The sequence below is a fragment of the Motacilla alba genome, chromosome 13 (genome assembly GCF_015832195.1).
Source record: "Motacilla alba alba isolate MOTALB_02 chromosome 13, Motacilla_alba_V1.0_pri, whole genome shotgun sequence".
Lineage (NCBI taxonomy): Eukaryota > Metazoa > Chordata > Aves > Passeriformes > Motacillidae > Motacilla > Motacilla alba.
The window spans coordinates 3,979,215-3,999,146 of NC_052028.1; the positions used below are offsets into that span (position 1 = coordinate 3,979,215).

At 41.6% G+C, this 19,932-nt stretch overlaps 1 protein-coding gene across 3 annotated transcripts in view; it reads left to right on the forward strand.

Moving 5' to 3' along the window:
- SLIT3 (slit guidance ligand 3) overlaps positions 1-19,932 on the forward strand; it is a 475,720-nt gene that overhangs the window by 263,677 nt on the left and 192,111 nt on the right. For all 3 annotated transcript variants that reach the window (XM_038150223.1, XM_038150221.1, XM_038150222.1), the window contains one exon: positions 1,134-1,205. In XM_038150223.1, the coding sequence (XP_038006151.1) occupies positions 1,134-1,205 (72 nt within the window). The remainder of the gene's footprint in view (positions 1-1,133; positions 1,206-19,932) is intronic.

Below are 19,932 nucleotides of genomic sequence, written 5' to 3' on the forward strand. Positions count from 1 at the left end.
TATATATATATATATATATATATATATTTCATAAATATCAAAAACTGCAGTGTATCTTTATTCAAGATACTTTACCCACATAGTACAAAAGCTCTCTGCCTCACCAAAACCAAAGTTTATGCTGGCAAAGGGCAGTAACAGATAGTCAGAATCTTGTATCTATTTTTTCATGAAATGCAGATATTTTACTTGCATGTGACTGGATATGTAATTTTATTTCTTTAAGTGTAAAATTTAAGGGATCAGATGTCAGAAAATGTAATCACTGAATTTTAAATTACAACTTTAATTCTTTTAAGCAGAGGAGACAGATGTAGCTGTCTTGCTGTATCCACATGTATTGCAAAATACATTTAAATCATGCGCATACAGGGAGACAAATGAGAGAACTCCGCCACCCAAATATTAAATTACATGTTTTGAAGCAAAATAGTGTTTTAAGTGTACATGTGTATAATGCTTTTTGTCACTGGATTGCTCTCCCTGATGCAGTTAGACAGAATCTGTATTTAGTCAGAAATCTTTCAATAGAAAGGGCTACCAGATGGGACCAGTAACAATGCAGAGAGGCATCGAACCACCACAGACATTTGGTGCTTAGAATAATAAAAAGACTATAAAATTAGATTAGTTGAGTCTAATTTGGAATTGGTATATTCCCTATGCACTCTCACAGCTCTTGGGTAGATAAAGCCTGAAGATTTAGTACTGTCAGGACAGAGGACTCCAACTTCCAGTAAAAGAAAAAACGGCATTCTGTGAGGTCACGGAGGGCAGCCCAGTGACCTCCAATGATTTACAGGCCTTTAGCTTAATGAAATTGTTTCAGTGACATGACGGTAAAAGCTCATAATGGATTGGATGCCCTAATGTAATGAAATTACTCCCTTCTGCCTTAAAAAAAAAAAAAAAAAGAAAAAAAAAAAGAAAAAAAAAGGCGCAATTAATATTTACTGAGACCTGACAGGCTTCAGTGTGCGGGAGCGTGCAGCGCTGTCAGACAGCCGCGAGCAGCCCCGAGCAGTGTGGCAGCTGAGCAGGCGCTGCGAGGGGGTGGAGGGACACCTCGCTGACAGGGAAGCCCCAACCTGGCGCTCCGAGCCAGCCTTCATCCTCTCCCTTCCTTTCTGCAGGCAACTGGACAACAACCAGATCAGCTGCATCGAAGATGGAGCCTTCCGAGCCCTGCGCGACCTGGAGATCCTGTGAGTTGACTTGGTGCCGGGGTGGTGGGGGGGTGGCTGTCCCCACAGCACCGTGTGCTGCAGTGCTGCCGAGGCTGGGGGCTCTGCAGCCTCGCTGCCCACCTCAGCAGGTGCAATCTCAGCCTTCCCCGCGCTGGCGGTGCTGCTAATTAAACCACAATAGACGCCGTGTGCGCTCTGAGGAGCGCAGAGATCGCTGCGCTGGCTGCTGCGTGGAGCAGATGGGTTCAGCAGCATTCCCAGCGTGTCCGGTGTGTGATCCGCAGCCAGAATCCTGCCCTGATGGTGAGCACGGGATGGGTAACAGGTTCACGGGGAGCAATATTACGAGGAAGGTGACCGCTGCCCTAGACAAAAGCTGTTTCAAAGGTGTTTGGTGTGTAAGAGGGAGGAGAGACGGGCGCTTGGCAGGCTTGTTCAGTGCAGTCATTGGCTTTTGGGGAGGATCCTTCTCTGAAGGCTGAAATAACACCACGTTGTGCTCTTCATGTACCACAAACTTTACACATAGGCTGTTAAAGCTGCAGCACATATTGAAAAAAACATTTTGACAGTGAAAGCTGACTCTACCAGAGAAGCAGCACATTAGATTTAGAGCGCTGTCATTGTAATGTAAATCCAGTATTACCCTGAACTTGGTATCTGTGCAGGTAATTTGCTTATTACTAATTATAACTTGTTCACTTAAAGACCTTTTCTAGAATAGGTTTTCACAATGTGATCTGCTGTAAAGCTTTCTCTGTCACCCAAAAGTTAATCCTGCAAAGCTGAGTGTCAGTACTCGTAAAAGCACATAATTCTGAGCCGAAATGGAGGGGGGCGGGAGGGACACGCGACCTCTCCAAAGTTCAAACCCTCCTCATCCACCGTGAGTTAATGGGAGAGCAGCCCTGACCCAGTGCACACCTTCCTAGAGCAGGGAAGGCCTGCCTGGCTGCTGCAGAGCTTGCCCTTAAATTACATGGGATGAAACAGCAAATGGTAGGTGGATGAAATGAGCACCTGCCTCAGACACTGCTGGCACCTGGAGACTCAGCAGAGTCACGACTTGTCCTGGGGCTCCTGAGAGGAGGCAGAGCAGCGGGGCTGGATGGGCAGCCCTGTGCCACACCACGGGGGTCTGAACGCTCTGGTGATGCACAGGGCTGCTCCCAGGGGCTGGGTCCAGCTCAGACCGATGCTCAAAGGAGCTCTGCCCTCTGTGTCAGCACAAGCTCAGCTGTCTGAGGGACCTGGTGGTGGCAGTGTCTGTCACGGCCCCTCTGTCCGCTGTCCCCTAGGCTGGGGTCCTGATGTGGATCAGATAGTATGTGTTGCCCATATTGAGCTAGCAGAAGGTTTCTGCAGAGTTTCTTATCTGGGAACTAATGTTTTCAACAGTATTGTTTGAATTCTATAGTAATAGCACTTTTCAGGAAAAGTAATGTGTTACCACTATAAAATTTTACTTGTCTGTCAGATTGAAAAGTCTACTGTGTGGTGAAAGAAAGGAAGAAAGGAAAAAATGGAACTCCTCTAAAACTGGCTTTTTTTTTTTTTTTTCTTTTGATGGACTGATTGTCTGTATCTGCAGAGAGTGAATCAGTCCTGCACTGACAGCAGACTGTGCTATAACTTTCACTAAATAGGCTGGACAATAAATGGAGCCCTTTTTTGCAATATACGGAGTTCTGCAGGCTCTGCAGAAGTTGCCAGGAATGCATTCCTTCTCCCCAGGATGTAGTAAATGCTGAATTAGTTTATTTACATCTCTGTTTTTTATTTACCAGTCGATCAATTGGTTACTTCTATGTCAGTTATTTATGGATGCAAAAAGATGAGGAGATGAGGATATATAAAATAGATCCTAATCACTTATTTAGTGCATTTTTAATTTTCAGCACAGACACACTGCTACAGGAAAAATAATCAATATTGATTCTAAAAGATAAGAAAAAGCATTCATGGTATCTATTTCTAAGCTTATTTTTCTTGCAGTCACAAAATGCATGTTTTATATTTCCAACATAATCTGAATTTTTCCCACATTTTTCTTCAAAGAAAGTCTGAGAATTTAATCCATCAAAATAAATTTGCTAAATGCCCCAGAGAATATAATAACTTCAGTTGTAAAACAGTCATAAATGTTAAAATTTACAGCGATCTGAACCATCAAAGAACATTAACAAATGAAACCAAATTTCAACCTTTCAGACCCACTGTGTATTTTATGCAGATGTATTTTAACATCTAATGCGGTATGTAGAAAACATTCAATGATTCTTGCAAAAATAAATCTAATTATCTGTTTGAACATTTTGCCAGAGTACAAAATAATATATTTCTTCTTTATCTTACTGAAGTCTTGTGATTTTTTGATAATCAGTTTCCATTCCTGTACTTTTCTCCTCACACATGGCCTGTCTACAGAATTCTAAATTTTTTCTATAACTCGGGGCAGAGCCATGCTCAAAAAATAAACTAAGAATTCTTTCTTTAGAAACACTTTGGTTTCTGGATTGCATGTTTCATTCACCTTGAGCTCCTCAAAAAACATGACTGCAAGGAGCTTGGTGATTCAGTAGCTCTTCAGTAGAAAGAGAAGGAATTTTTGTGCAGTTGTCCTTCAAAACGCAGAGCACGCCATGACCCGTGTGGCTTATTTCTTCTTACCAACAAGTTGTTTCCATTACTATTCTCATTTTCTTGTTTTGCATTATAAATATGTTCCTGTACCAACTAATAGCACAGAGGCAGAGAGGAAAACAAGACTGAAATTTGTGCCTAACTTGAGAACCTGGCGTGGTGCAGGGAGCTGTGAACTTCAGCGGCAGCTGGGAGCAGCCCAGGGCGCGGAATGCGGCTGCCAATGCCATCGCGCTCCTGGTCACTTCTGTGTTTAGGAGCCTCTGTGTTCCCATGACACAAAAAGTGTCACTGATTCTATGGCCTCACCTACGTAGACCCTAAAGCAGGTGCCGAGTACTACTGCTGACTCAGTTTTGGGTTAAAAGACGCAAAAATGTTGAGTATAAAGCGCTTTGGTGCCTTCTCTTGATTGTCTTTGCCTGTGCAGCAAGTTGAAAATAATGTCTGAGAAATGACCTGCAGAACTGATGGACTTAAACATCCTGTCCTGGTAGTTCTGCGTTGGGGCTGGCTTTTTCATTCTTGTCTCAGATTTTCTGAACAGATTCTCATGAAGGGTTTGGTTTCTATCTGTTGATAAAATAGGAAATTTTCCTTGTTGACATAATTCCAGTATCCCCCTTTTTATAAGACGATAAAATATATTTCAATGGGTTTGGTCTTGCATTCCAAGATGTAGAAATGCGTGTGCAACAATTGGAACAGCAATAAAATGCAAAATGGGCATGTGTTTGTAAATGAGTGGCAAAAGTTATTAACTCTCTTATGACTTGTTGGCACAGAAATGCACAGAAAAGTTGAAAAAAATTGGTGGGAAACCTTTTCTAATTAAAGATTTTTTTAGTAGGAGAAGGTCTCTGCTCTGCTTAATTTTTACTTACATCCTGTGGCAATATCTGGCAATAACAGTATTATTGAGAAAGATCTGTTACTGTAGCTGAAAGTATGATTAAAGGTTATTAAAAAAACCTCAAGGCCAAACCAAAAACCCAGTGCAGTCTTCAAAATGATCAGCCACTATGCCTTGTGGTGTGACAATATGCTGTTCATATACTTTGTAGGTTAGAAATTAGTCCATAGTTTTATTTCCAAGTGCCCAAAATTATGAAGGACATGCGATAAAACATGTCTAGGATTCAGAATTTCACCTCTAGTCTCTTAGGACACATGAATAAAAGAAATTGATTTCAGGAAGGTTCAACAAGCTCAAACTGGATAAACTGGTAATATTGAGTGCCTGGGCATCCTATTGTCATTAGACTGGGAGGGCTGAACCATTTTTCTCAGTGAGAAAGAGAACTCAGTTTAGCAAAAAGCCCATTAATTTATTTGTCATTGTTTTGTCTCTCTGGGGTAACCGGAAAACTGTGCGGTGGCATGGGAGTTGTGCTGTGTGGACAGCACAGAAAGAATTATAAGTCACTGTTGACAACTTAGGTGGAGTGTTTCCTTTTTTTTATATATTGTAAAAGCTGTCTTTCTCTTGCTTTATAATGATAGCCAGAGGGTCCAAAGCTTGAACATATTCTGTTTGTTGCATAAGATTTTATCATACCAAGGGCTAATCCTAGGAGGTCTGTGGGTAGTATTCTGTTAAAGAAGGAAAATGGGTTCTTGCTGTACAGAGCTAGTACAGAATGATTTGGGGGTTTGTTTGTTGTTAGCCACATTAATTGTGCATCTTTCATATCATATGGCTGAGTCTGAAAATCCTTCTTCCTGAGTTTCACCTGCTTTTGGAATGAATGAGCACTGACTGCCATTGAGCCCGTAGCCGCACGCGCTCAGGGATTCACCAGTCCACTTTGGGTGCCTTAGTGTGAAAAATCATACCAATTGATCCACAAGTAATGATAAAAAAGTGCAAGTATAGTCAAATATTTGTGACTTCAGTTCCAAATGAGCCTTAAATGTATTATATCAAAAAGATAATTTCTTCTGATTGCAAAATGTAATAAAGGTAAATAAAAATGTGCCACCTTTCCTTTCCTAAAATCTTAAAGTAATAAGAGAAATTTAAATCCTTCTGTCTTGTATGCAGAACCTTTTCTCTCCAAATATTTCTGCCACACTCTTCTTCCTGCTCCATGGCAAACCCACAAATACACAGAGCTGTAAGGGCTGGGCTGATGTTTTCGAGCTCCAACTCAGCCCCAAGCCGTGTTGGGTGGGACACAGGCGGTCTGTCACACCAGCCTGGCCTGCAGCCCCAGTTCTGTGCATTGTCTGCCACATCCAGGCATCGCAAGCATTTTACCAGTGGGTAAAATTTTGGATTATTCCTGCCATCCTTGTTTGGATTCAATAAGTTCCTGTTATAAACAATTCTTTGATAAAAGGTTTAGTCTGTGCAATTTCTAATAGAGATGTTGTGGGTGAGTGTGATTATAATGCACACTGCCTTTTGTCACAGCAAACTTTTAAGAACTTTTCTGAACGTGAATCAATATTTTGTGCCACAGCCAGGATTTAATTGTTCCTAGGGCTGCCTCTGTATGCTGAACACTCAGCTATATAGTCAGTTTTACTTATTTGAAAAATGCTATTCTGGGCTTCCAGTCTTAACTAGATAGAAGATTTTTATTTGCTTGCACAACTTGGAGAGACAGGGAGCGAAATTCATGACATAATTCTAAATATATGAGATGTCATTGCTTAATGAAAGCCTGAAAATGCCACACAAATGTGATTTCCTCCTCTATTTTGCTGCAAATTACAATCGGTTGAGACAATCAGGATCAAATTTGAGCTCTGTAAATCACGTTCCTGTAACTGATACCAAAATGCCTAAATACAATAATGAAAATGAGAATTCTTTGTCAAATGATGTGCATAGCTAGTTTACTTGTACTTGAGTACAGTGAAATTTAAGTTATTGCAGTTTTTGATTTATGTTTTTTGTGGTTAAGGTTTTAGGGTTCTTTGGGGTTTTTTTGTTGGTTTGTTTGGGGTTGTTTTTATCTGAGGGTGTGTATTAGCTCAAATGTATGTAAACTAATAAAAGCAGTTTAAAATCTTTACTTATTTCATCAGTCAATATGGAAAAATGATACATGTAATAAAACGTAATGGAAGGGAGTAACCAATGGCAGTTAATTGAAGTATGTACCTGCTTGGTGAAATTAGGTGAAAAACAAGGAGTTTGGCATTTCTAGGAGTATCCACAGTTTTCTATGTTGAGCTTGTCTCACAGTTACCAAGTTATGCCAGAGGAAGTCAATAGTTGGTTTGGCAATAGAGAAATGGTGTGCCCAGAGTACAGAGGTATCAGGAGACAGATGGGAATTTCCCCTTCTCTTCACTCTGTTATTTTTTAGACTGTCCCTTAGTTTCGTCTCTTCCCATTCTTCCTGCCTCCTGTGTCGCTGTCTGCAAGGGAAGGAGAAAGGCTCCCGGAGAACCTGGCTGTGGTTACTACAAGGTTTCAGTTACATAAATAGTCAGAGATAAGGTTAACTGCAGAAATGCCTTTTTTTGGGTGAACTTGTAGAAAGTGGCGTGCCCCCCCAGTGCACCCCGGGGAAAGGAGATGCATAATCAGCATGACGAGTTGATGGAGGGAAGATGGGCTGCATACGTGGTTCCTTGATAAGAAATGTTTTTATTTGCTGATGCATGTCCGTGGGAGATCTGGTGTCCCTGCTCAAGATGTGGAAATGAAATCTGAGATAACCTCTGTTGTACAGCAGATTACAAACGGGAGGTTGGAAGTACGGCATGGTGAAAGGAACACTATCCAGATGGCACCATGGTGACAGGCTTTATATCAAAGACCAGCCCAGACAAAATAAGAGTGGCTAAGAAAGGTCTCTGAAAATCACTGATGCCTGTTACAGATGTAATGTAACTCTCTCTTTATGGGGAGAATATATTTGCATAAATTCATTGATCAATGATTTTGCTAATCCTGCCATATTTCAGGCATGTCCTTGCAAATTGATGAACATTTCTATCAGTCCTTGGTCCGGATGCCTAATTATGTTACATATTTAGAAAGATGGATTTTTCCCTTCCTGAAGCATATGTAGTAGTTGAATGCTGTGCTCATTCTCCTTCCCTGCCCCATTAGGTTGGAGGATTTTTTCCCTTTAAGAACAGCCTGGAGCCATACAGGCTGCAGAACTTACCAAGATAAGAGCAGTGGCAGGTTAGAATTATTAGTTTCATGAATCACTGACCAGTATGCTTTTTGAGGGAGCCCAGTTTTATGGGTTGTGTCGTTTAAGCCTGGTGCTGCAGTCACTGCTCCGAGAGATTCCAAAGTCAAAACTCCAGGAGATACAGAGATTTCTGGCACACCTTCTCTCCCATGATATTAATTGTTTCATTTGCATGCTCTGCTCATCTTGTGACCTGCCCTCCCTCCCCTTTGACTAATACAGTTTCTTCGTCAGTAATACAAAAGATGTAGAACAAGCATTTTGACTGTTGAAAGTCAAATGAATGTGAACGACTTAATCCAGAGGACACTCAGCTGTGTATTTCATGCTGATGTGCAGCTCAACACCTTAACCAAGAGCTGAACTGAAGGCTAGGATGGAATAAAACTCCTCGCTGATAAAGTTGAGGCGATGACACACTTCTGAGGGAACATGACGAGCTCAAGGTGGATGAGCAGTCATTTTATGCTGTACTCTGCAGTCCATTGTTTCTATGACTCCCCAAGGCAGCAGGGTGACGATGCTCCGGGAGCTGGATGTGGTTCTGTCGGCACCAATGCAGCCTCTGTGGCTGGGGGGAGGCTGCATGTGTGTGCACCACAGGTTCCTGTGATATCACTGTCAGGTTTCCTGGGATGTCCTCAGCCCTCCTGCGACACCAGGGTCCAGAGGTGGTGGTGTCTGTGGGAACTCCTGCTTCCTCTGGGCTCAGGCTTAACAGTGAAAAATGATCAATACAAAAACATTTCAAAACACATAACTGTTTCCCTTCTTTTTTTTCTGTGTGCAGCTAAGGGCATTGTTTGTGACCAGTAGGGGGGCAGATGGTTTGTCTTTTGCAGAGGTTGCTTTTGTCCCTCTGCTGTGCTAAGTACAGCATAGACAAAGGCTCTGAGCTATAGCCAGTCTTTGTTTAAGGGAGGACTCAGAAGCCTGGAAAGAGAGAGTAAAACTGTTACGGCAGCTCTGAATACGAGGATTGTTGAGCTCCCAGTTGAAGCAAGATGTCAGATATTTTACCTTAAACTGTAGCTGCAGGGACCAGGGTACTATGCATTACATATTACTGGCATTATCCAATATTTTTAGCTAGGACAATAATATTGTGCCTGTAATAAATTAGAAATCAAATCAGTAATACGTAGATAGCTTGGAACTTCTTGGAAGTGAAGTAGATAACTATATCTGCACCTGAAAAAAATGCATTGGTAAAACCTGTTTCTGATCTAAAGATCAAATAGTGCCTTTTTTCTTGCTGTTCAAAAGGTTATGCATGCAATGTAGATATATATGTGTGTATATGTGATGTTGAGAGCATTTTAAAATTAAGGTTAAATCAAGAAAAATAATTTTTAAAACTTGAAAGGTAGGAAAAAGATAAATATAAGTTAGATTTTATTTATGCAGCTTATCTAGTCCTGGGCTTAGGAATAAAGAAAATTTAAGAGCTGCTCTTGGAACAGAAGTAAAAAATAATGTCAAAGTCATAGGAAGACAAATACTCACTATTTCTATGTTTATTAAGTTATCAAAATGAAGCCATTTCTTGTTAACTGGTTCAATATTTTTGAAGCAGCATTACATTTCTTTACGTTTAGAAAACGTACATTACATTTCTATTTGGGTGAATAATCTGAATGCATTGGTTTTAATCTTTACGAGCAATGGATGGCCATGCTTGGGACATCTGCACATCCTTAGAAACAAATCTAAAAATGCTGTAAGACCATCCAGAAACCTTTGTTATAACGTATCATGTTGCTGGAGTGTTTTAGAGAAAATAGCTTGGTCAGTTGAAAAAGCATCAATGGGTATATAAAACCATTGATGGAAATGATGTTCAGTTGTGCCATTGACTTTTTTAAATTGTTTGCATGCCCCTTGTCTTCTCAGTGCTGGGTAGGGTGAGGCTTCTTGTTCTGCAAGCACCAGACTGTCACTTGCAGTGGGCTTTATTTGAGGGTAAAGAGAACACAGTGCAAGCCAGGCTGATGGCTGTGCTGGAGGGGTGAAGCAACACAGACTGGGCAAGGTCTCTGTTCGCCACCAGAACCTTGGGTTGTGTCTGGGAGCAGCAGGGCTTTGCTGGAGAAGGCAGTGTGGGGCACGTCCCTGGTTGGTGGCCCCCAGCGCTGGCCGTGGCGCTGCGATCGATGGATTGCCGCAATGCAGCAGCTCTGCGACGGCGCCTTGGGGGCCGCCAGAAGCCCCCGTTGGTGCAGGAGGCGGCTGCGGGCTGGGCGGGCTCTGGGGAGGGGGAGCCCACGCCGCAGCACCCACGCTTCCTACTGGCTCCTTGGGCAATTCCAGTGGTGTCTTAAAAGGGTTGGGTCCATCTCGTCTGTGAGACATCCCATCTTCCCGTCCGCGGGAAGGGCGTTAGGAGCCAGGTGAGGCACTCCAGCCGAAACGGGTAGGACAGACCCTCCACAATGGCAGGTATATTTTATTTTGGGTGCATGCAGAGAAACGGTCATGTGTGGAGAACAATAGACTCCTTTTATTTAGCTACAGCTCGCGCTTGTAGAATATTCCTGAACAAATCACGGGTGCGTCGAATTTTTTTCTGTGTGTATTTTATTTTCTGCTTTTTCTTTGTGGACTGGAGGCAAATGAAACACTGTGAGTATTTTCTATTCAGATTGTTATGGTTTCTTACCTGTATTGCATGGATATCAGCAGGTATTGCTGCTTCTCGTGGGTAGAAATGTAAAAATTGGTAAGATAGGCATTTTTAAACATATTGACCTTTTTCTTGTGTGATACACACAAGCACTGTCTAATGCCTTATTAAAATAAAATCCTGATGGAAAGCAGATCCCTTTCCAGCTTTACCAAGAAACGTAATTGTCCTTGTCTAGAAACTATGTGTAGTCTTTGTTCTTCCAAAGCATTTCTTTCCTCTAAAAATGTAGCTTTTCCTTAACAACTGCCCATACATGCAAACTTAAAGTCACAGAATGTGTGTGTATCACACATTCCTTATTTCATTCATGTGGACTTATACTAGCCTGTATTTTAGCCTTGATTTCCAGCATGGATGAATTGCAGATAGGTGCATGACATACCCTTAGAATATAAAACTGCTCCACAAATACCATCTCAGTCTCTTGCACTTTGGGGAGGCAATTTTGGCAGTTAGGTGAAGTGTTCTCTCTTTAAAAGATTTTCTTATTTTCCTTCCTCTGCTGTCCAAAGCCAGGAACTGCCTTTGCGGTTCTGTGCCCCACCATGGCCATTGTCCTCTCGCTGGAGCTATGGAAGATCTCTTCCTGATGCTCTCTCCCAGTGGGAATGCCAATGGCCTTGGCAGCTGAGGCACTGAGATCAGAGTGGCTGCTCTGGCCAGAGCAATAAGGGGCATTATTTTGCCTGCAGCACCTGCTGGTTCTGCTGCTGGGAGAAGATTCAACCCAGGGATTGATTCTGGCAGCTCCCTCTCTGTGTATTCCCATCGCCACCTCTCACAAAGTGTTGGTAGAACCTTTTACACCAACACTTGGCTAAGCTGCAAGCAGTGGCGTGTCACTGTGGGGCTGGTGGCTCGTCCCTCTTTGTTCCCAGCGGGCAGCGCGGGCCCCGCAGGCTCCCGCAGTCCCGCAGGCACTGCCGCATTGCGGCATTGGGGTGGCCACGGGCTGGCACAGTGACCATCCCAAGGAGACTGAACATGGCCACAGAGCACCCACAGTGGATGCAGAAGACCATTTTCTCTCTTTCCCTACCTCAGAAAAGGCAACTAATTTCTGTCTGCCACTCGGAATGGCTTTTGTGTTGGTGGTGTGTTACTCGGAGGAGCATGGAAGCGGTGTTTGTTGTGTGGGGAAGGCTGTAAGAATAGAGAATAGAATAGAATTTTTTTACCATAAATCTGTAGAATTAAGGCTGCAGTGTACTGCAGTGACAGGACAAATTTAAACATGGATTTGAAGAATGATACCGTTCCTTTCTGATCCAATGTTAATCAATTTCTTTAGAATGTCTTTTGGTGAAGTCCTGTAAGGAAATAGTAACACTCAGCTGTCTGAATGCTGAAACCTTTTACCTTGGAAATCTCCATCATTAAAAGCCATCAGCCTGAACAAATGATCAAAGTTGCTTGCTCCTTTCAAATTTTGGAGTTAAACTGTGTTAGTTTGAATTGGGTTGTGCTTATAAAGCTGTTTCAGCTTCAGAAAAGACTAACCTGAAACAACTCTTTAGGCAGAGACCTGAGAAACTGCTTTATTTTGCTGAGGAGCTGATGCAACAAATTTAAGGTTTGTATAATCTGAGTTCATGTTGTGGATTCTTTTTCATGTTTTCCATAAATTCACTCTGGTAGCTTTCAGACCTCTGTATGCATTGAGAACCCAGTCCTGTTTCAATTGATTTTGTCAGGAGCAGCACAGAATTCATAAACCACAGTTCCTGACACGCATGCTTTTGGGGGACATCAAGAGGCGTGTTTGGTATGAGAGATCTCTGTATAACCTAAAAAAAACCCCAAAACCAACTCTACTTAACAATGACTTTATATTAGAGTGAAATAATTGTGTTTAAGTTTATTGTATTCATTCATTGAACAAGACGTTTTCAAATGAATCTACAAAACAGAATTTAGGGGAATTTAAATAGAATGCAATTATATTTTTGATTTCTGTAGTTCCTGTGAAAATCTGTGCCTAAATAAATGGATTGCAGGGACCAGATTCTCTCCCTGCTGAAATCAGCAGTGAGGTTTGCTCTGACTTCAGCAGGCATTGGTCTGGGTATTATGACAATTGGAATCATTCCCAGTGGTTTTAGGCAATAATATCAGCCCTGAAATTTGGTACCATAGAGAAACATCAAAACCACCCTAATGATGCAAAAGATTTACTCAGTGTTCACATAAATACTTTTATTTATTTTAGTCCCAATCAAAATTGTGGATTTAATTGGGACTTAGAGCCACAGCAGGCATTCCCAATACACTGTACTGAAAATTGTGTAGCCTTTGGGCAAAGACCTGGGAAACTTTCTTGATTCAAAAATAAAAAGGAAAGCCAATGTTTCATTTTCAATTTTTGAGTTTAGAAGAAAAACTCATTGGAGAATCTTTCATTCAAAAGTAAAGCAGTGGCAGAATAATTTCAACCTGCATTCTCTTGTCTTTACACCAATGCTTTTATATTTTAATTCAGGCTGAATGGAATTTGTATTTTCTGCCTAGAATTAAAGTGCCATGTAAAAGATTGAAAAGCTATTGAAACTTCTCAAAAAAGCTTTTTCAACTCTCACTAGGCATAGATGTTAGAAAGAATTGGGAGATGCAACTGGTACATGTATTTTGTACAGCTGATAGAGGTGATTTGATTGTGGGGGAAAATAGCAATGTCTTTCTGTGCACAGAAAGAGCAACTACCTCTAGGGGAAGCAATAAGACATTTCATGTAAGAGCACATGAATGACATTCTTGATTAACATCTAACAAAGTACACAATTAAATTTGTATCCACTTTCTCTGTATAAACTTTATTATGTTTTATTTTACCTTATCCTGTTCTCTGCTTTATCTTGTTTTGGAATATTTTATTTATTTGAGTGTTGATGGAAGTAAGCAAATTCAGGCATAATTATATGTATGTGCATATCTAAAAATATCTATAAATTATCTATAATTATCTATAATTTATCTATAAATTCATGGCTAAAGGTAACACCAGTAAGGTTTGGCAATATGTTGCCAAAATCCTTAATTTTGCTGATGCTTGTTTTTTTTTTTCTGACCTCTTGCCCATTTCCACTGATTCCCAGTCCCAATCTCTTTAGCTGGATAACTTGCCCAACATTTGCTTGCTTCAAGTTCTCTTTTTCCCTCTCCCCTGCTCTTAAACTCAGCTCTTGAGCTTGCCCATCCCAGAGACTCCAGCCAAGGCACAGCCAGACTCCAGGGAGAATTAATGCAGTAATTACAGAACTTAAGTTAATATGCCCTAAAGTTATCACTGTGGGCAAGCGTGAGCATCCTGGTTCCTGCCAGGTGACAAAAGAGGCATTTTAAATGAAGAATCTGTTATTATAATAACTCAGTTTCCCTAAAGCCTGATGTTCTTGAAAGGAATCTCACTCCTTCAAGGGGAAAAAAAAATCTGCCTTAAACATCTGGCCTTTATAATAAACTTAAATAGCTAAAATCTGACAGTCACATGCAAATTAAAATTAGCCACAGAATGGGAAGAACCAGGCAATTGTAGCAGTAAACACTGTCGGCAGTTTTGTGCATAATTCTATGCTAAGCTTATTTACTTTATTTTTTCCATACATTTCTAAAACCAAGATTTTCTTTTCTCTGTATCCTTGAGATGTTCGTATTTCTGCTGTCAGCTTCCCAAGTTAACGATGCTGGAGCCTCTCACGTTGCTGTGACGAGAACATTTGTGAGCACATTGTCAAAAGACTAATACTAGAACAGAAACCACAAATTGGCAACCAGTTATTTTTGTTTCAGTGGCTTCTTCGTGTCACCTGGAGACTATTTAGACCATTATTTGCCTGGGCTAACGTTGTGTTTAAAAATAGCACTTTTCTGGTGCCAACTCATTTTAGAGTTGGGTACAAATATTGAGACAAACCCCCAGCTGTTATTGCTTGTGCTGCTAATTTGAGGTGTCAGCTCAGAGCTCTGTGCTCCGTGGCAGTGAATAAGGCCCCTTGTGAGATCATTATGTTTCCTAACAGTGCCGAGGAACGGATTAATCAGTGCAGCATCAGTTGCTTTCATTATCTGCCCACATGGTAGTTGTGGGCTTTGACTTAAACAGTCTGTGGTGAGATCAAGGAATTGAGCACAAGAGGCACTCGGGGCTCACCACAACTCAGAGGGGATGCAGTTGGGTTGTGGGCATTGCCTAACAAGCAAACCTTGGATGCCTTGAAAGTCGAGGGTGGCTGCACTCAGTGCTGAGGGATGGAGGGCTAAAGCCACTTTGCTTTTTCATCAGAGGCCATAAGAAACATTAAATATTTAATTCAATACAAATTCCTCTTGACCTGTGTGAAAAATACCTCTTTACAGCTATTGGAAATATAGCTCCTTTTGCCCAGCAATCTGAAAGTTAATTACAAACATTAATTATGGCAGTGTGTGAAACTCAAGTCTTGCATTTATTACTAAATATAGATTTAGCTTCACTTTTTGGAATTGTTGCTATGAGTTTTATTGGGTGCTGTATGAGGGCTGTAGGGGGTCAGAATTTGTCTGGGGCAGGCCCATCCAATGCCACTCCTGACAGGGATTAATTTACTATTTTATTACAGGCTTCCCTCCCAGTGGCTGCACACTCTGTAACAGCTCTTTTTGGTATTTTTCCTGTTCTTATTGTAAGAAAAGAATCCCCTATATCTAATGAAAATCCCTCTTTCTGAAATTTAAACCTGTTAACTGCTTTGCTTAACCCCTGTGTACATACAAGCAACAGAGGATGTCTTTTTCCTTTGCACTGCATTTTATGTAGTTGAAGGGAGGTTTAAAAGTGATGTGAAACTGCTAACACAGAGGTCTAAGGCAACGACACTGTTAGTGCTAAATTATGCTGCTGGTCAGCTCCCAATTTCATGTTTCATCTCTGTATTCCAGACAGAACCCGGGATCCTCCTTTTATGTGCATAAATACTGATGGTGATGTCTAATCTTGCACAGACTCTACTGTTTCAGTCCACATGTGCACTGGGAAAAAAATTCTTTCATTTTTATTTCCCAACACTACACACAGACACCCCCCAAAGCTTTGGGGTCTTGGATAAGTCATGTTTCTGGTGCTGCCAGGAACAGAGTGGTGTTGTCTTCTGAGCTCCACTGGCAACTTAGGCAGAGCTGTTCAGCTTTTTTTTTCTTTTTTTTTTTCTCTTTTTTTGCCTCACTTCACCCACTTCTGAGTAGATGTAACATTATCAAAAAAACTATTAGCACGAGAGGCTTAATTATGCTTGGAGATGCCTTGGTTAAGTCTGAATGAATTTCCTGGTCTCATTTAGTGGATGTATAGTTGCACTGGGGATAGGAGCTGGGAGCCATGGCAGTAATCTGGGAGTATGACAGCAGTTCACTCCTGGGAGCATTCCCAGCTGCAGACACACCATTTGTAGCTATCCATTGCATGCACATGGATAATAATCTTGCATTAGGCCCAATTACATGGTGTTGTGGACACACAACACGGGGATTACACACCCAGCCAGGAGCACCCCATGACAGAGCAGGGGGGTAATTGGAGGAGACAGAAGGAAATGTTGGTTGTTAGAGCTCCCAGTGCTGCAGGGCCTGGCACAGCTCAGCCCCACCAGCCTGCTCCCCTCGGCTTTGCTGCTCCCTTTCAGTGTCTCACTTTCAAAACCCAGGTTTATCACAGGAGGAGGTAACCCAGTACCCCCTTTTCACAATGTGTTGAGAGAGTTTTGGGTGGGAAAAGGAACTGAACATTGTTGTTTGACTTAGAGTGAAGCCCACAGACACATGGAAGCCTGTGCTGCCAAAGAAAGGCTGGAGTTTGTAGGATTCCTGATATCAAATCCTGTGTTTTAGAAACCTGTAAAAAATCTGAACTGCTCAAACATAAAAAGCATTCAAAACCAGCAATAACCTAGTGCATGAGATGGTGCCTTTGCAGAGCTCTTCCTCCATTTACCTATCAGTAAATGGGTCTGAATATTTCTTTCTAACTGAGAATTTTGCAAATGCTGTGGTGTCTCGTGGTCAGTCAAATGTGACACAAAAGCAGCCTGGTGTGGATCAAAACCCCGAATGGCCAGCACAGCAGGCCTCTAGTAACTATGGGAGAGGATTATTAAGCCTTGGGGAAAAGTGTTTTCCCAGTTTGAATTAAGTTTGAATTAAAATGTCTCAGTTTGATTAGCTGTTTGCTAATCAGCTGCAGATGTGGAATGGGAAGGAAACCAGTCCCTGTTACTGACAAGTAGCAGAGGGCATCTGCAGCATCCAACATCTCCCCTGCCCCTTCGCTTGAATCAGCTCAGGTTGAAACAGAAGGAAGCATCACTGTGGCTATTGCACTGGACTGATGCAGGTTATGAAAATGCCTTGTACTTAGAAAAATGGACATCTGTATTGGGTTTTTTTTTTCCCTTTTGTCGATGATCTACTAGGATACCAGAACTTTTCTTAAGCTTGGATATAGCAGGTGGTATTGTCATCAGTGTAGTGTGTTAAACAAAAAAAAAAAACCAACCCTCCTATGCATTTTCCCACTTGAAGTGTGACTGGAAAACATTATGACAGTCACTTTTTTTTACTAGATAGTTAATGTTTCAGATATTTCTGTTGTGTTGTGTAACATTTTCTGTCAGAGGAGATCCTTTTGGTACTAAACCAGATTAAAGCATGAGGACATGTTGTCATGAAAGTGTGATTTCAGATGAAAAAGTTGACAGGCATTCTGATGTTTATTATATGCTCTTAATTATATTTATTGAATTCTAAGTAAGGGAAGCAAAATCTTTGTGTGGTCTGTGATATTCAGAATTGAGATTGAATATTGACCTGACAGCCTGGGATTTCCACTCTCTGAATCAGTCCAAGGGACCTAAAAGGGTGCTTAGAGTTTCTGAATATTTAAAATAAAATACTTGTACTCTTAGTATGGTTCAAAATTTAAGTAGTTTCCTTTTTTCTCAAGGACTCTGCCATAAAAGTTGTGTGATTGCTTCTAGAATTAGGAGTATTGGTTTTTTTCTGACTCTAATCAGTCCTATGCAAGGTGGAGAAAGGTGTAAAGGACAATGCATAAATATTATTGAAAAAACCACAGACATGACAGTCATTTCTGCAGGCTAGTGATTTTAATGTATTTACATTGAGTCTGGAATTACCAGCTCTGTGCCAGGAAACTGCAGTGGTGTTCATGAATTTGGAGCAAGTCAGAAGAGAAAAAAATGCAACTGCATGGAGTTAAATTTGCACCAGAAGTTTGAGGAAGGAGATAAGTAATTGTTTTCAAATCGTGACAGGATTGCAGACCGAGCACTTTCCTTTAGGAAAGTTCTGATTAGTAGGGGCAATAAATCAGCTTTATTTTTCAGAAGGAGGAAGGCAGCTCCACGTGTGCCTGCAGCCAGTTTGGGTGCCTGGCAGAGCGGTGAGTTAGGAGAGCAGCTCCTCTGGGGCTGTAAATTGGAGTCAGTGGGACTCTGACAGCTCACAGCCCTGGAGGATGTGCCACCTCAGAGACTGCTGAGCTCACCTTATGCATCTTCCAAGTAGTCCTTGGAGGATCCTTAGGGCTGCTGCAGTCTGCTTCTGCTTACCCTGCAAGATGTGACAAGGATCACAGCCCAAGGTGGGAAGTTGGCTGGCATTAATAATATTGTCTGTAACCCCAGTTTCCTGAGTCAGCATTTTGGGTGTGAATAGTTTGCAGGGAGAGGACTTCTGAATGAGAGGACTTGTGCTTTGTCAAGGGACGTGTTGGGATCTGGATGAGGTGGGAGGTTTATGGCTGAGGACCACTCAGCAGAATATGTGTCCCCATATGATGTGGGAGCAGTCAGAAGATTCTGGAATTCCTATTTCTCACAGCTTCCTGGTATTTACAAATCCCTTTCTATGGATTTGAATTTTGGGTGATCAGTCTGAGGCTGGAACCTTGGAGCAGCCAGCAGACAACTGGAGCATCATTTATTTTTTTCCCTTCATGTACTAAAAATGTACTGTGTGTTCACCCCTGCCAGGACACATCTCTTAAAGAATCATTGCTGGGAAGGAATCATGTGCATGATGGAAAGCTTTGCAGGATGTCCCTAGAGCACATCTCTACCTGAACACATTCCCCTGCCAGAGTTCCCAGTGCCTGGGAGCTGAGAGCTGTGCAGCCAGAGCAGCAGGGCTCCATTCCTGCAGCTCCAGCTGGGCTGTGGTGCAGACAGCTCACTGGCAATTAGTGCCCTTTGCAGTGTTTGGCCTCCTCTGTTCTGAAATAATTGCTGTTATCATAGATGTTTTATTGCCTTCATTATGGTTAACATTTAAATATCAATGAAATAGTATTCTACTAAGTTATCTGTGCAGTAGCTGTCTGCTAGAGTTATCCCTGAAATTTGTGTGTAAAGGGAATATTAATTCAGTACTGATTGAGGATTCTAAGGAGGGTTATATATTTGTCAATGAACTACGGGGAACCTTTGCTTATTTGAAAATAAGCAAGCATTTGAAACCTTTGCAAAACCTGAGCCACTCTCATTTGGTATCTTGTGAGCAGAAATGCTGTGTGATTAGAATAATGCTCAGTCTGTTAAATAGAAATATTTAATGAACTTGTAAAATATTTTTGAATCATCAAATCATAACAGGTGACCTTTCTGCATGCAGGTGAATTGCACTGGGGGACAGGGATGTGTTCTCTGTCCTCAGTGCAGGAGGAAGCTCACTGTCACAGCCTGCTCTGCCTGAATCCAATCCACATCCTTTAGAAACCAATGGAAAAATCTCTCTTGAATTCCTATGGCCCCCATTGACTCCTGTAGTGCCATATGTGACTGATTCAGACATCAGCTACGTCTGTGATTTAATGTTTGTGAGCTGACTTCACATGTGGCTTTTATTTATCACTGCATACCTAAAATCTTCCATCCCAGTGCATAACTCATTTTAAAGTAACAGGCAACCAAGGCAGAGGGCTGCCTCAGAACTATATTTTTATGTTTATACGGAAAAAAATGGTGGTGCAATTATAAATTCCATTTCTGAGCCCTGTTTGAACTTCCCAGCATGTAAAGAGCAAACACGTACAGATACTGAAGGGTGGGTGTGTTGATGTATATATTCATGCACTCTCAGTGGGATTGTTCCCTTTCTGAAATTGTTGTTCAGGCTTGTTTTTGGCTCATTGACCACAAAAGACTTTGGTTCCATCACTGGGTAAATAAGGTAATGGAGCACTAGCATTGTATGACAGAGAGGTTCA